This window comes from Astyanax mexicanus, chromosome 15, assembly GCF_023375975.1.
Source record: "Astyanax mexicanus isolate ESR-SI-001 chromosome 15, AstMex3_surface, whole genome shotgun sequence".
NCBI lineage: Eukaryota > Metazoa > Chordata > Actinopteri > Characiformes > Acestrorhamphidae > Astyanax > Astyanax mexicanus.
Window position 1 is genome coordinate 7,133,977 of NC_064422.1, and position 15,290 is coordinate 7,149,266.

Genomic DNA, 15,290 nt, shown 5'->3' on the forward strand with positions numbered 1-15,290 from the left:
GAAAGTAAGAATGTTTCCTATGGATTATATTTCATCACACGGTCATACATTTTAACATAAAACCCCAACGGCTCATTAAGCACACTGCAGGAATCACTCCATTGCTTCAGCGGTGAATGATGAGGTCATTCATAATGTGAGCTTTATTATGAATTCTCTTTTGTAAGTAAAGAACTGATGTGATTTATGAGGTCTTATTTTATACAGTCTTGGGTTAAAGTTAAAATGGGGTTTGTAAATAAACATCAGTCATTTATACATTTTTATAGTGTTTTATGACTATTTTTTTTCTCAGGTCCATGGAAAAATCCAAGAGCACAAACATGCATCACAACAAACCATGAGACCAGTCTGTTCACTGATTGCTCAGATCTGTGAGGGGTGGGAACAAAAAAAGTAAATACAGTAAGAGGTTTTTGGTTCCTGGACTAGAACAGATTTCAGTGCATTTTAGTATGGAGCAGCGGCAGAGACAGCATTTGTTTAAAGCTGATGTAATATTCTGGTTAATAAATCAAGTTAAACTGCACCTGAACAGCTGTTTAGCACAGACTTGCAGACTAAACCTGATAGTTGGGTCGAATTGCGGTTAGATCACACAAGGACAGGCTGTATGGGAGAGTAATGTAGAAGAAGCCGGTTCTGAGCTCACGCCACAAACAGAGTCGCTTGAGGTATGCTAAAGCTAAAGCACATTTAGACAAGCCAGCTACATTTTGAAATAAGGTGCTGTGTGTGGACTGATGAAACTAAAATTGAGTTTGAATTTGAACGACGGTTATTTATACATGGTGGAAAAAGAACACAGCATTCCAACACAAACACTTTACTGCTCCCCACAGTACAATTTGGTGGTGGTTCCATCATGCTGTGGGGCTGTGTGATCAGTGCAGTTACTGGGAATCTTGTTAAAGTTGAGGATCTCATGGATTCCAGTCAATATCAGCAGATTTTTGAGAACAATGTTCAAGAATCAGTGAGAAAGTTGAAGTTTTAAGCACCAGGGCTGGATACTTTAACAAGACAACGACCCTAAACACTAAATACTGCTCAAATTCTACTAAAGCACTAATTCATGTAGATGAACAAGTACAACGTTCTGGAATGATCATCTCAGACCCCAGACCTGAATATTATTGAAAATCTGTGGAGGGATTTAAAGCGGGCTGTGCATGATCAGAAACCATCAAACCTGACTGAACTGAAGATGTTTAATAAAAAGAAGAATGATTCAAAATACCTTCAACCAGAAGCTTCAACCAGACTCTCATTGGAAGCTATAGGAAGCGTTTAGAGGCTGATATTTCTGCAAAAGGAGGATCTACTAAATATTGATGTCATTTTTCTGTTGGGGCCCAAATTTATGCACCTGCCTAATTTAGTTTAAAGAATTTTTGCACACTTTCTGTAAATCCTATAAACTTCATTTTACTTCTCCGATATCACTGTGATCATCTGCTATATGATATTATGATTTAACTGAAATTGCTGATTTGAACAACCAATTATTTATGAAGGAAAATCATAAAAAATGATCAGGGGTGCCCAAATGTTTTCATACCACTGTATTAATATACATTATAAAAATAATGAAGAAAATACTAAAAAACAAAGGAGCGCTTTGTTTTTAACACAGACTCAAGTCGGGATAAAAAGGTGAATCTTTATTTTTTTTATTTTTATTCTATAAAGGTAAAGTATTTACCTATAAAATCAATCTAAAAATACATACACAGTTTAGACTTTACAAACAAACAGCTGAAACATTCCCTATTTGCCCAACATTGAGTTCGTATTTCTTTACAAATAAATTACAACAGTCAGTCTCCATTGCATAGTCAAACAAATTTGACCAAAGATCATTAATAAATATACAACACATTCAGTTGGATTTTTTTTTCTTCCAGAACAAAATACCTAAAAACAATGAACATCCACATGGGCTACTGCCAAAACTCCTGTTTAAAGACTTATTTCAGCTCCATCTGAGAGATAGATTTGCTCTGGAGGCGTCTGGATTTTCTGTAACTGTAGGCCAGGAAGATGGTGGCGAGGAGGAGGACGATCCCCAGCACCAGCAGAACCCACTGACCAGCTGTAGCTGCAGCTTCATCCACACTCAAACCCAGAAAGTTCACGGGGCTGTCCTTCTCCACTACGACTACAGTAGAGTTACCTGCAGGAAAAGAAATGGAAAGGAAAATTAAAAAAAAAAAAAGGCCTCGGTCGCTTCCTATGAACCCTGAACTCATAATGTATTATACATGCATTTATAATGCACTATATGACATGCATAATACCTTATAATGAGTGTAGTAAGCCTGTGTAATAACTCAAAAGCACTTAAATCATTTCATTCATAACACATTATAAACTACAAGAATAAGTGTTTTTAAAAAAAGAGCTTATAATGCCTTATAATATCTGTTCGTAATAACATTGTACAATGTAGTGTTGTAATGCACTATAACACAGATTTGGTATATTTTGGTGTAATAGATTATAATATGCACCTATGATTTCTCTAATAAAGCTTTTATATAAGTGCGTAACACATTATAAAGCCTTATATACAGTCATTACTGACTTTAAGTGAAGTGAGTTTTCATATGCTTTTTAAACATGAAGTGCATGTAGTAATGTGTTATACCAACATATACCAAATCTGTGTTATAGTGCATTACAACACTACATTGTCCAACGTTCTTATGTACATATATTATAAGCCCTTTCTTTATAAACCCTCATACTTGTAGTTTAAAATGTGTTATTATATATATATTATATTTTAATTTTTAAAAAGTATGTATTTTTCCATGTTGAGTATACTTTAAAAAAATATATATTTAATACACTTTTCTGTGATTAAAGAGTGTTCAACGTTTTTTTGTTTTAAAACTATAGAAGTGCAGCGTTATAAGGGTGAGTTTTCAGTGAAGTTTCTCCAGCACTAAGGCTGGGAGCAGCAGCATTAGCATTAGCCTCTAACCACAGCGCTATCTTTAACGTCAAGTGAGTTGACAACTCATTTCCACTTACTCTCAGCTGTGTTTGGCATCCAGCTATACTCAGGCCATCCGAGGACATCTCCATTCTTTGCGTTCTCCTGCTCGAGCCAGGTGATGAGGGGCTGGAAATACTCCATCAGAGGCTGCACAGACATTTGGGGCTGGCCAGTGATCATAGCCATAGCCTCAGGCCAGGGCTTACTGAAGCCCAGCTTCATCACATCACTGAGAGAGAGAGAGAGAGAGACAGAGGGGGGTCAGGACAAAGTTATGTACACCTATAAATAATCCAGGTGAAATAAAACTGATTTTACAATTGAATTCTACTTGATCAATATGATATAATTCATTTCACAGTCTTAATCCCACATGCTTATATAAATAAACTATTTTTTACATTGCTTGTTTGCTTTTTTAGTTAAAATATTTTTTTGTAATTTTTAACACAGTAATTTTTATCACAGTAATTTTTATCACAGTTTATATTAGTTTGTAATCCCCCCATTTACATGAATTACCCCTTCACACAAATTCCGATACAAGAACTCTTTTCGTGTTAATATTGATATAAATGAGAAAAAAATCACATTATTAGTAATATAGTATTATTATACAATCATGATGCAGAAATAGACCACACAACACATCTTATATGCACAATATACACAAGTACACTGAATTTAAATGCATTCCCAGTTAACTTTTTTAATAACAGATCCTACATGATACACTAAAGACAGTTACTGGTCACCAAGTATCATAAAGGAGAGCTACTTCTCTGTAATCCTTGTAGTTCTTGGGGTTTTTGCTAAAGTTTAACATGTTTATGAAAAACAAGAGCTGTCTTTCGACCAAAATAGACTTCTGCTAGTCTTATGTGAAGTCTCTGCAGAATCTCTCTGCTTGGTTAGGTTTATGGTGTTTCCAGCCATGAGCATGCTGGATTTACTCAAAAGATTGTGATTTTTTTTTTTTTTTGCTTTTTTAGACTAAAATATCTCCAAACAAACTCAAACATTTTACTCAAACGAACATCTAATTTGAGTCTTCAATGTTTCTATACTAAAATATCTCCAAACAAACAACTTCAGAGTAGTCAGTAGTCAGAGCGGTAGCTAGTTATTTGAGTCTGGAGCTGCTGTGGGTCCATGATAAGATGTTTAACAGGAATCTGGATCAGTGATGTGCTCATGGCGTTAATGCTTTGGTGGGTTTATAGTCCAGTGCAAGCTGTGGAGCGGTATCTTGTAAGTATATTGGCATTGTTCCTTCAACATCTGCAACATTACTTAAGTCAAAATCTGAACTGGTGCTGATAGCACATTGGACCAGATTGGTCTCATCTCTACTGTCAATTGCAATGCCAGCACGCTCGGAGGAAAGCGCAGTGACCCAGCTCTGAGACATCAGCCAACAGGTGCCTGTGCTGACCTACACCACCATCTATCCACCCATAAAGAAAAAGCACGGCCAATTGTGCTCTCTCTGACTCCTGCTGCTGATGGAAAATAGCAAATGAATTAAACTATTTTCTTGAAGATATTAATCTTCTATTGATAATAAACCAGTGGACTCGAAGCCAACTTATCATAAAAGCCAGACCCACACACATGACCTTGCAGATTAAAAGATTAATTAATTATAGGACTGATCTATCTCATACTCACCCCAGCAGTTTCCCTGCCTCTTTAGACTGATAGATATCACAGTTGTGCAGAGGACCAGTGTGGCCAGCAGTGTCACACAGAGCTTTGTGGAACTGGAACTGAACCACAAAGCTGACAAAATACCTGAATAAAATAAAAACAAGTTAATAAAAAATAAATCAGTTCCATCCACTATTTCTGTTATTTTATCATCATCTACAGCACTTTTACTCTTAATAGCACTATACCTGACGTAGGGTACGTTGGCTGGGATGTGGAACTTTGCCCCTGGGTCAAAGTCTACCTCTGTGCGGGTTACAGGAGGACACAGACCCTGGTACTTCAGCCTGAAAGCATGAGTAGAGTGTTTGTGTAAGTTAAAAAATGTTATATCACTGTAGCAACTGATCAGCTAATAACAGGTCATTAGGTTCATATACATACAGCTTGTCGAAACCACTCACATTAACTTTTAAGTAAAAAAAAATAACATTATTAATTAAGTAAATTAAAAATGTCTTATGCTTTATTATGTCTTATTATGTTTAAAAATGTCTCAAAAAATGTTTTAACACAGCAAATATGCAAACTACAGTCCAACATACTCGCCTCTGAACGACAAAAGAGTTAGCGCTTTGGTTAGCGGCTAATGCTAATTCTGATTATAAGGCTCACTGTTGATTTTTGGGAATATTAAAGGATTTTAAGTGCACCTTGTAGTCAAAATATACAGTAGTCGATTTAATAATCTAAAAATAATAATTATTGTTGACTAATCAACTAATCGAAAAAATAAGCATCAGATTATTCGATTAGCAAAAAAGTCATTAGCTGCAGTCTTAGCTAAAACATTTGAATGAAAAGTGCAGGACTAGATATCCTCAGACAGGCAGAGTGTATGAGTTGTGTTTGTAGATTTTTCCCCCTGATTGTGAGCAGATTTACCTGAGGTTCCACCACTCTTTATTATACTCGCTGCTTGATATCCTGCCATCAAACACCTTCCATCTCCACTGGTCCATTAGGTAGCCGAACGGCAGGAATGCAATTTTGTCCAAGGCAATGCTCATCAGGAAGTTAATGGTGCTTTCTGCAGAGAGATGAACAGTAGAATTAAGCCTGATGTCGAGAACGACACAAAGAAATTGTTCATAAACAATAAACTGTACACTTTTTCCATGATCCCAATGTAAAATGTAGTCAATCTTTTCAAACATTTTAGAAGAAAACATTAAAAAGCTAAAAATATTAAATATTGGTTGATATGACTAAAAAACCCATGTCTTTATACGCTTAAAAATGGTGATACACAATATGATTAATTAGATGATGAACATCTGAACAAAGTAAAATGATGAAGTATCAGTATTTTTTCGTAAAAGCAAAAACACACCATGCTATCTTTATATAAATACTAAGTATCTAACTCTTGAGTTTAATCCTCAGTGATCCTCAATTACAATTCATATTTTTAGTTCTTGAAGAACAAATACAGTTTTATTTTATTTGTAAACAAACAGTGCCATTTTAATTGTTTCCTTGTTTCCAAACAGTTATTTTATTAACTAATTATTTAATTAATTATTTAAAAAATAATTAAATTAATTAGATTAACCTACTAGCCCTACATTTAAGTAATATTCATTTATAAGTGCTGTTGGGCGATTTTAAAAAATCGAATCAATGACATGCTTTGTGATTAATTAATCTTAATTAATTGGATTTAATTGCATTTATTATCAAAGTATTTTTAGCTGCAGGATTCAAATGAATTTTATCTGAGGAGCAAATTAATGAATTAATAACTGGTATAGATTTAAAAGCTTCCTGTAATAAACATCAGTCAGTAACAGATGCTGTAAATACTGTCTTATAAACTATTATAGAAGACGCTCACACATACCAGAGGTTACTTTAAAGAGATTATACACTAATCAAATGATACATTTCTACAATAATAGCTAAAAAGATGTTGCTCTCTAATAATAACATATACAGCCCTGCTTAAACTGTTTAGATATGGAATCAGATATAAAAAGAATTTTGTGAATTAATAGAAATTAACACATTATGGTAACAGCTCTAATATTTCTATTTTAATAACAAACATAAAAGAACTGCACACTTTATTTAACACACCAGAGAATCAGCCGTTCTTTTGAGTAGAGTTTGAGGTATTAGGCTACATATAGGTTAGAATCTTACCTGCGTTTTCCTCCAGTTTGTCCAGCAGGCCGATGGTGTGGAGATGTTTTGGAGTGGACACTGACAGGGCCAAGACGTCCCCAATAGCCTCATGGAATCCTGGGTTGGCCCCGTCACGGAAGGAGATGGGCTGGTCCTTGTACTGCAGGAAGTACTGAACATGACCCATCTCATGGTGCACGGTGATGAGGTCATCCATGTTTATCACAGTGCACTGCTTAATTCTGGAAAAACAGAGAAAATGTACAGTGGCGTGAAAAAGTATTTGCACCCTTACAGATTTCTTTTGTTTTATTTTTTGTCAAACTTACATTTTTCAGATTATCAAACAAACTTCAATATCAGACAAAGATAACATAAGTATATATAAAAAGCAATTTTTAAATGTTTATTTCATTTATTAAAGGGTAAAAACAATCTAGGCCTGTGTAAAAAAAATGTTTGCTTAACTTAACTTTTTGGAAAGCCGAGTTCAAAATTATTCCAAAAGGGCATGGACAGCTCATCCAGGAGGTCAGAAAAGAAACAGTGAAACCTATCCATTTATTTCTGCTGCTTTTATTTTCAAGTATTTACATCTGGATCTGATAGACAGTTCAGAAGACTTATAAGGAGATAAGGAGCCTGAGAACAAGCGGAAGGACGAGAACTGGCGTAAAAACTAAAGTCACGCAGAGTGAAACAGAGAGACAGAGGAGCAAAAAATCTGGCAAGAGAAGCTTTTTTTTTTTCATTATAGCTCAAACAACATCACGGGCCAGATGTTTAATGCTTAAAAAATATTTTGATACAGTATTTACTTTGATAGATTCTCACACCAACAGTCTAGAGCTAAGCTGGTCCACCAGTTGTGTTTTTTTCAGCAGGGATATGTAATAGTATGCAGCGCCACTGATCGTATTTCTTCCAGTAATTAATGTTTAAATGTATTCCTTGTTTCCTTGTACTTTGTTTAGCTTTGGGAACTGAGGCATACCTGAAGTCTTTGCGGTTGTAAAAGTCCCAGGCAGAGGCATGGCACACCACCTCTCGGCCGTCTGTGGGTTTCTCCAGCATGGACTTCTGCCAGAACTCATCAGGCATGGGCAGCAGTCCCACAGACGTGAAGAAGTTTTCAGACTCCCTGAACATTCGATTAGCATCCCAGCCCTGAAAAGATCCAGACAAAAAACAGGCCTTAATTTATACTGATCAACACTCTCAGACCCTGCTAACACATACGAGTATTTTTTAATTTAACTTTTCTGGTTTTAACAACCTGGCTTGCCATAATGGAGCAACCCTGTTGTAGACAGTATTACAGATAGTCTGACAGTGATTTGGAACCTTGAAAAAAAAAGTCTCATGCCCTGTTCACACATAAAATTGGCTTCTATTTTTGGTCAGTGAAAACAGAATGAAAACTTTTAAGAAAATGTGAGTTGCCAAGATAGCAATGAACCTCTGACTGTCAATGTGTGTCTAGGTTGTTTTCAATCAGTGAAGCACCCGTGTTTTTTATTGCTGAAATAGCGATACGCCAGATATTTACTTAAACACACCCTATTTCGAGTCCAAATTTGGCCATTGGCATAGGTACAGTGCATCACAAAAGTGAGTACACCCCTCACATTTCTGCAGATACTTAAGTATATCTTTTCATGGGACGACACAGAGAAAATCACACTTTGACACAATGAAAAGTAGTCTGTGTGCAGTTGCTATATATAACAGTGTAAATTCATTCTTCTCTCAAAATAACTCAATATACAGCCATTAATGTCTAAACCACCGGCAACTAAAGTGAGTACACCACGACTACATGTCCAAATTTAACACTGCTTGTCATTTTCCCTCCAAAATGTCATGTGACTCATTAGTGTTACCAGGTCTCAGGTGTGCATAGGGAGCAGGTGTGTTCTAATTTTGTAGTACAGCTCTCACACACTCTCTCATACTGGTCACTCATTGTTCCAACATGGCACCTCATGGTAAAGAACTCTCTGAGGATCTTAAAAGACGAATTGTTGTGCTATATGAAGATGCCAAGGCTACAAGAAGATTGCCAACACCCTGAAACTGAGCTGCAGCAGAGTGGCCAAGATCATCCAGCATTTCAAAAGAGCAGGGTCCATTTAGAACAGACCTCACGTTGGTCTGTCCTTATCTTATTCATTTGTGCTCATCAGTCGAATTTTGTGACTTAATTTAAAGATGGTGGCACTTGAGGATCTAGCTGAAGGTGCTAAATGTAAAAACAGTGTTTTATTTAAATACCTGTGCCTGGATTTAAATTTCAGGGCCTCTTTCGAATTCTACCGATGAAGTCTGGAGCTACGCCCCTATCACTAGCATTGCAAGTTTGTTGGGAGCATCGGCTACAAATGCTGTTTTTCAGAATTCTGAGAGCAAATATTAGTGGACTATTTGACAGAAGTTCATAGACAATAAAAAAAGTTAATAAACAATAAAAAAAATTTAAATGTTTCCGACAATTTTGGTTTTGAATTTGAAATGTCCGACCAAAAAGTCTGTACTTACCTTGGCTATCATGGCTTGTGTGACGTCCACCTGAGCGGCGTTGGGGTAGGGTCTAACCAGGTCCATGATGCCGGACCACGTTTGGGCCCACATGTTTCCTGAGGGGAGAAAACAGTGAGGAGAAAAAAAAAGAAAGAGGAGAAAATGTGTAAGTGCCTGCTGGCGCACTGGCACCGAAAACCGCTGGGCTTGGAATTCCACACCACTCCAGCACTCCACATCTTCAGTCATGTGGAAGTATGTGTGTGTGTATGTGTGTGTGTGTGTGTGTGTGTGTGTGTGTGTGTCTCACACACACAGTCACGCTTGACAGTTTTTTTGAAAGCACATTAAACCCTGCCGATTTACTTTGGAGTCGCCGTAAACAGCTGCAGAATATTAATGTGCTCTCAGTAACAATGACTCCAGGCTCAGATCTGCACTATAAGCCTTATAGCTCAACTATAAGATAACAGCTATACTACTATAAAATATACAGCCTATACAGTCTACAGCCCTGATTTTACTATTTATAGGTTTATGTTTGAGTAAAATGAACATTGTTGTTTTATTCTATAAACTACAGACAACATTTTTTTCCCAAATTCCAAATAAAATTATTAATAATTGTAATTTAGAGCATTTATTTGCAAAACATGAGAAATGGCTGAAATAACAAAAAAAAGCTTAACAAAAAAGAGCTTTCATACCTCAAATAATTCAAATAAAACAAGTTCATATTCATAAAGTTTACATGCAACTTAGCATGTTCTCCTCCACCCGTCTTACACAATGCTTTTGGATAAGTTTTTGCCACTCCTGGGGCAAAGATTTAAGCAGTTCAGTTTGGTTTGATGGCTTGTCAATTTGGTAAAATCAAGGAAAAACCTCACCATTAGGTGGTCTATATATATTCGCAGTTGTTCTTTTGTATGAACATACAGATAATTCTACACTATAGAAGGTAACATCACTACTTCCTCAAATAACATTAGTGAGCTTTACTTATTTCATAATATCTTAATCATTTAACTTGTGTAATTTTCGTAAAGTTGTAATTTAGTATAAAAAAGACTTATATAAATGAATACACTCAAGTAAACTAAACTCCTTTTTTTTAGGTTTTTCAGTGAGCATGTGCAGAGGAGGGGTGTGGGAGAAATTTCCAAATAAAAATTTATTTCATTTCAAATTCAGAAACTTTTAAACCTTTTGGTAAAATATTCAACTTAAATACTAATTCATACTATTTGCTCCACACTTACTGTAGTATATTTTAAGCTTAAGTTACTGTATCTTAATAGATTTTACATAAACAATTTTGCGTCATAGTAACCCATGCATTTTCCCTATTGGTTCCTATCAGAATCATTTATTTGCATAATGGGTGTGTCCCCACCACTAACTTTCCATCAGTGTGTATTCTTGCCCACCAGGGCTTCCATCACTTTGGTATTTACTTACACTCTTTATACTGGTTGACTGCCTGGCTACAGTTTTCTTGGACATAAGTGTATATTAGCATTTTCTTTACTAATATCTTTATTAATGGGGTTAAAAAAATTACTTTTTCCTTGTAGCTTTGTGTATTAACTAACTACCCTAAGGAAGGTAGCCTTTGTTGATAAGACTACACACTGATGGTAAGTTAGTCATGGGTGACACACCTCTTATGCAAATATAACTTGCCACCACTTACAATTTATACTAATCTTTAATAATCTAATTTAGAGTTTCTACGCTTTTTAAAGTTATTGTTAAAACTTATTTTTTTGTGTTTTACGTACATTTAAACAGTATTTTCAAAAAATTTAAGAAAACGTGACTTAGAAATAACCTTAGAAATAAAAAAGAATAACAAGAAGAACAATAGTATAGACATAATTTAAATGTTGAGAAATTCTGTCATATAATCATTTTATTTGCTTTTTTACAGTGTTGATATCTTTTCTTACCTAGTAAATGAGCTGGGATTGGCCCTTTGAGGTTGATGCGTTTCGCTCCGTACTTTTTGAAGAGGGCACGGCGGACGTAAGAGTGAAGATTGAGGTAGAGCGGCTGTAGATCTTTCCATAATGCTTCCAGATCCTCCTCAAAGGTGGGGGTTTCATATAAGGAACGCCAGAAAGCCCCATTGTCAGCATGACCTGTAAATAGGTGGACCAGAAAGAGCAGAACATATAAAATTAACACACATTTACAAACAAAACATACCAAAACATCTAATTAAAACCTTGTAGACCTTGTTTATGAAATGTACAAATTCATTCATTGCTACATGACAAATATTACTGATGTTTGGATTATAATGGGAGGAGTTTTCAGGTGCCTAAAAGTCTGAACCCAAATTAATGTGTTTGTTATATTATATTTTGTACATCTGATCCGGTTAGTTTCGGTTTCACACTACAGTTTAGTGACTAAAAGCATTACTTTACTTTACTTTACTTTAAGTTCTGTCACCATCTCCTAAACTGGAGTCTCACTGTACTTCCCATTAATTTGTTATAGAGTGCTGTCAGTTCAAGCTGCCTTTTTTACAGGTGTTGTGCTGAATTCTATGTGCTGAATGAGCATGCGTATCACGCAGGAGAATGAGTTTAATCTACAGTTACAGTAGATACAGAAATTGTCAGCACCATAATCTGTTTTACCCATACTGCTGCGTGACGCACCTGCAGGAAGTTGGATTTCGACACTCGATTAACTTCCTGTAATTGGTCTGAAAGTCTGAACCATTTGAAAAACACTTTCACACTTTCACAACGAACCATGATTCAATAGATTTGGACCGAGTACGCCTGTTTTAGTCAGAACCAATTTTGCACATACAACATCATTAGATGTTAAATGTGTCTTAGAGAGTGAGATCAAATTGGAATATCGTTTAAATGAGAAATCCGGTGTGAAATAGACTTCTAATTAGTGACACATGATAATGAGTACAAACATTTGTCGAATAGCACGCCACCATTCACTCCCAAATACAGCACTTTTAGCAACAGGCTTACAATGCTAGTGATAGGAGCACAGCATTACCTCATGCAAAGAAATCACTATTCTTATATTATTATCAAACTCAAAGTTGCTCCACACTTTATTGACAGAATTCTGAGGGTCGTAATATTTAAATGAATGCACTGAGAGCTTTAAAAGTGCATAGATAGTTTATTAAAAACACTATTTTTCACACAATTATTAAATCACGTTATTGACTGACCAGCATGAATGAATCGGCAGGATAGTGAAAAAGATTGCAAAGTCAATTTTGTGGAAATACATTCAATTATAGAGACATTTTCAGCAACAGCTTATACATCCTACCTATTCATTGGTGACTTGAGAACTACCTGAAGGTACTGTGTGTATAAACAGAGTTTTAATAAACTATTTGTGCACTTTCTGAGTTCTCAGTGTCTCGATTTAAATGTCAGGCCCTCAGAATTCTACCAATGAAGTGTGGAGCTAATATAAGCTTGATAATGGTGTAAAAATACTGATTTCTTTGCATGGAGAAAAAAAGCATGCTATGCCCCTATCACTAGCATTGTAAGTCTGTTGGGAGGACTGGCTAAAAGTTCTAAAATTCAGAAAGCTAGGATCAAATGGAGGTTTACTATTTAACAAATGTTTGTACTTATCATGTTTCACTACATCCCAAGTCCATTTCACATCGGATTTCTCCTTTAACCCTTGTGTGGTGTTCGGGTCTGTGGGACCCGTTTTCATTTTTCATCAAATGATACTAAAAAAAAAAAATTTCTAACTCAAACTCATTGGCATTGGCTCATTTTTTGTGAAAAACATTTTCAATAAACACACACTGTGCACCCCCCCCCCCCCCCCCACACACACACACACACATTTATATTACATACAGTATGTTTGGCCAAGAGCTAATGAACATTGCTTCATTTGTAAATTTGAAACTAAACAAATTTTCTACTCCTATCTTTAGTTTAATTCATTTTCTTTTACATTTTATTAAAAAACTAATAAAAAAAGAGTAGCACTTTTTGAAAGAAATGTAACATAAGAAAGGTAAAGGGCAAATATTAACCATGTAAGCTGTTTATATTGCTTGCAATTTAGGTGAAGCGAGCATGTGTAAAGCATTTTAATGTAAAATTGCTTAATTTTGCTGAATTAAATACAAGTAACAAAGTAAACGAGTAACAAAAATATGAACACCACTCAAGGGTTAATGCATTTTGGGTGTGTTCACACTTGCAATTTGGCTCAGGCTTATCCAGATATAATTCTAATATCAAGACACATGAAGTGACCAGGTGTGAACATAGCGTTTAAGTGTCTATACACACACATTTCATGTCCAAATATTTCAAAACAGCCTTTCTAACCAATGTATACTGTTACTCTGCTAAAAAGCACATAAAATCAAGCACAAACAGATGTGCAATCTTTCACGGAAAAGCACTGGCACTTGAACCGGGGGTGCTAAAGAGCCTTTACAACTCCAGAACTCCCCCGGTGAAGCGTATGTGCAGTTATTGCGAAGTGGAAACAATTATGAACAGCTCAACCGAAAAGGCCAGGCCATGCGTTCTCTCAGAACAGGGCTGCTGAGTGCTAAAGCATGTAGCTATAAAAAAAAAATCTCTATACACAGCTACACACTCACAACCACACACACTCACACACACTCACACTCTTTCAAACTGCCTCAGAAATCAACAAGAGCCCAATAACTGTCTCCTGGCCAAGCTGTAGTGTCCAAGCCAAAGAGCATCATGTGTAATGCCAAATGTCAGTTACAGTTGTATAAACAAGGCATTTACTGTTTAATATTACCATAACTGTAGTTTATAAAATTAGCACAATATTGCATTAAAAAGAAACAGACATTGTAAATGAATACTGAAGTTATCCAGATTATGAAGGAGCACATAAGGAATCATGTAGTAACTTAAAAGAGTTAAACAAACCAAAATACTCTGTGAAGCATTTAGGTGTCTGGTAACTCTAATGAACTTATCCTGTGCAACAGATAACTCTTGATTTTCCTTTCCTGAGGCAGTCCTGATGAGAGCCAGTTTCATCACCATAATGTTTTTATTAATATTTTCTAATGCACTTGAGGATACTTGAAATGTTTCAGATTGACTGACCTTCATTTCTCAATTTTTTTTTCTTTAATTAGTTGAATCGTTCTTGCCATAATATGAATTAGAACATTAACCAAACAATCAATTAGTAATAATTGAATAATAATTAATAGCTTACAATTCCAAATACTTGTTTTTTGTTCATTTTTTACACATTAACCACTACACATTTTGGGTAGTTATTTTATTTTCAGTGTCTTAAGTCTAAATAAAGCATTTTGTTTATGTTAAATCAGATTTGAATCACACAAATATGCATATATGAATAAATAAATAAATTCTGACATCAGAGATTGGCATTGACTCTGATGAACGTATCTTGGTGTTCCTAATGAGTGCCAGTTCCATCATCATAAGGTTTTAATCGTATTTGTTAAAGCAATTGAGGATACTTTCAAATTTCTTGAAGTGTTTCAGATTGACTGACCTTCATTTCTTAAAGTATTTTTTTCTTTACTTAGTTGAGTAGTTCTTGTTTCTCATAATATGGATTAGAACATAATTTAAATAGAGCTATTCACTGTATACCTGTAACTCTTCCTCTTCACTACTTTACAACTGATGCTCTCAAACAATTTATTAAGAGACAAGAAACTTAAGTAATTAACTCTTGACGAGTTCAGCACAGCTGTTAACTGAAAGCCTGAATTCCAGGTGACTCTGCCTCATAAAACTGACTGAGAAAATCCAGCCAAGATGTGCAAAATTGTGTAATGTATGCAATAGGTGCTACTTTGAAGAATTTGAATGACTTTAGTATTAATCTATAATGCAGAACATTTTAAAATAGTTAAAAAACACTACGT

At 35.4% G+C, this 15,290-nt stretch overlaps 1 protein-coding gene across 2 annotated transcripts in view; it reads right to left on the reverse strand.

Annotated features, from left to right (window-relative positions):
- Positions 1–1,643: 1,643 nt before the first annotated feature.
- The window catches only part of ace (angiotensin I converting enzyme (peptidyl-dipeptidase A) 1), a 42,075-nt gene continuing 28,428 nt past the window's right edge, over positions 1,644–15,290 (reverse strand). For both annotated transcript variants that reach the window (XM_022669341.2, XM_022669342.2), the window contains 9 exons: positions 11,314–11,505; positions 9,380–9,477; positions 7,836–8,008; positions 6,860–7,083; positions 5,600–5,744; positions 4,903–5,001; positions 4,676–4,798; positions 3,040–3,233; positions 1,644–2,176 (listed from right to left, as the gene is read on the reverse strand). In XM_022669341.2, coding sequence (XP_022525062.2) covers positions 1,971–2,176; positions 3,040–3,233; positions 4,676–4,798; positions 4,903–5,001; positions 5,600–5,744; positions 6,860–7,083; positions 7,836–8,008; positions 9,380–9,477; positions 11,314–11,505 — 1,454 coding nt within the window. In that variant the 3' untranslated portion in view covers positions 1,644–1,970. The remainder of the gene's footprint in view (positions 2,177–3,039; positions 3,234–4,675; positions 4,799–4,902; positions 5,002–5,599; positions 5,745–6,859; positions 7,084–7,835; positions 8,009–9,379; positions 9,478–11,313; positions 11,506–15,290) is intronic.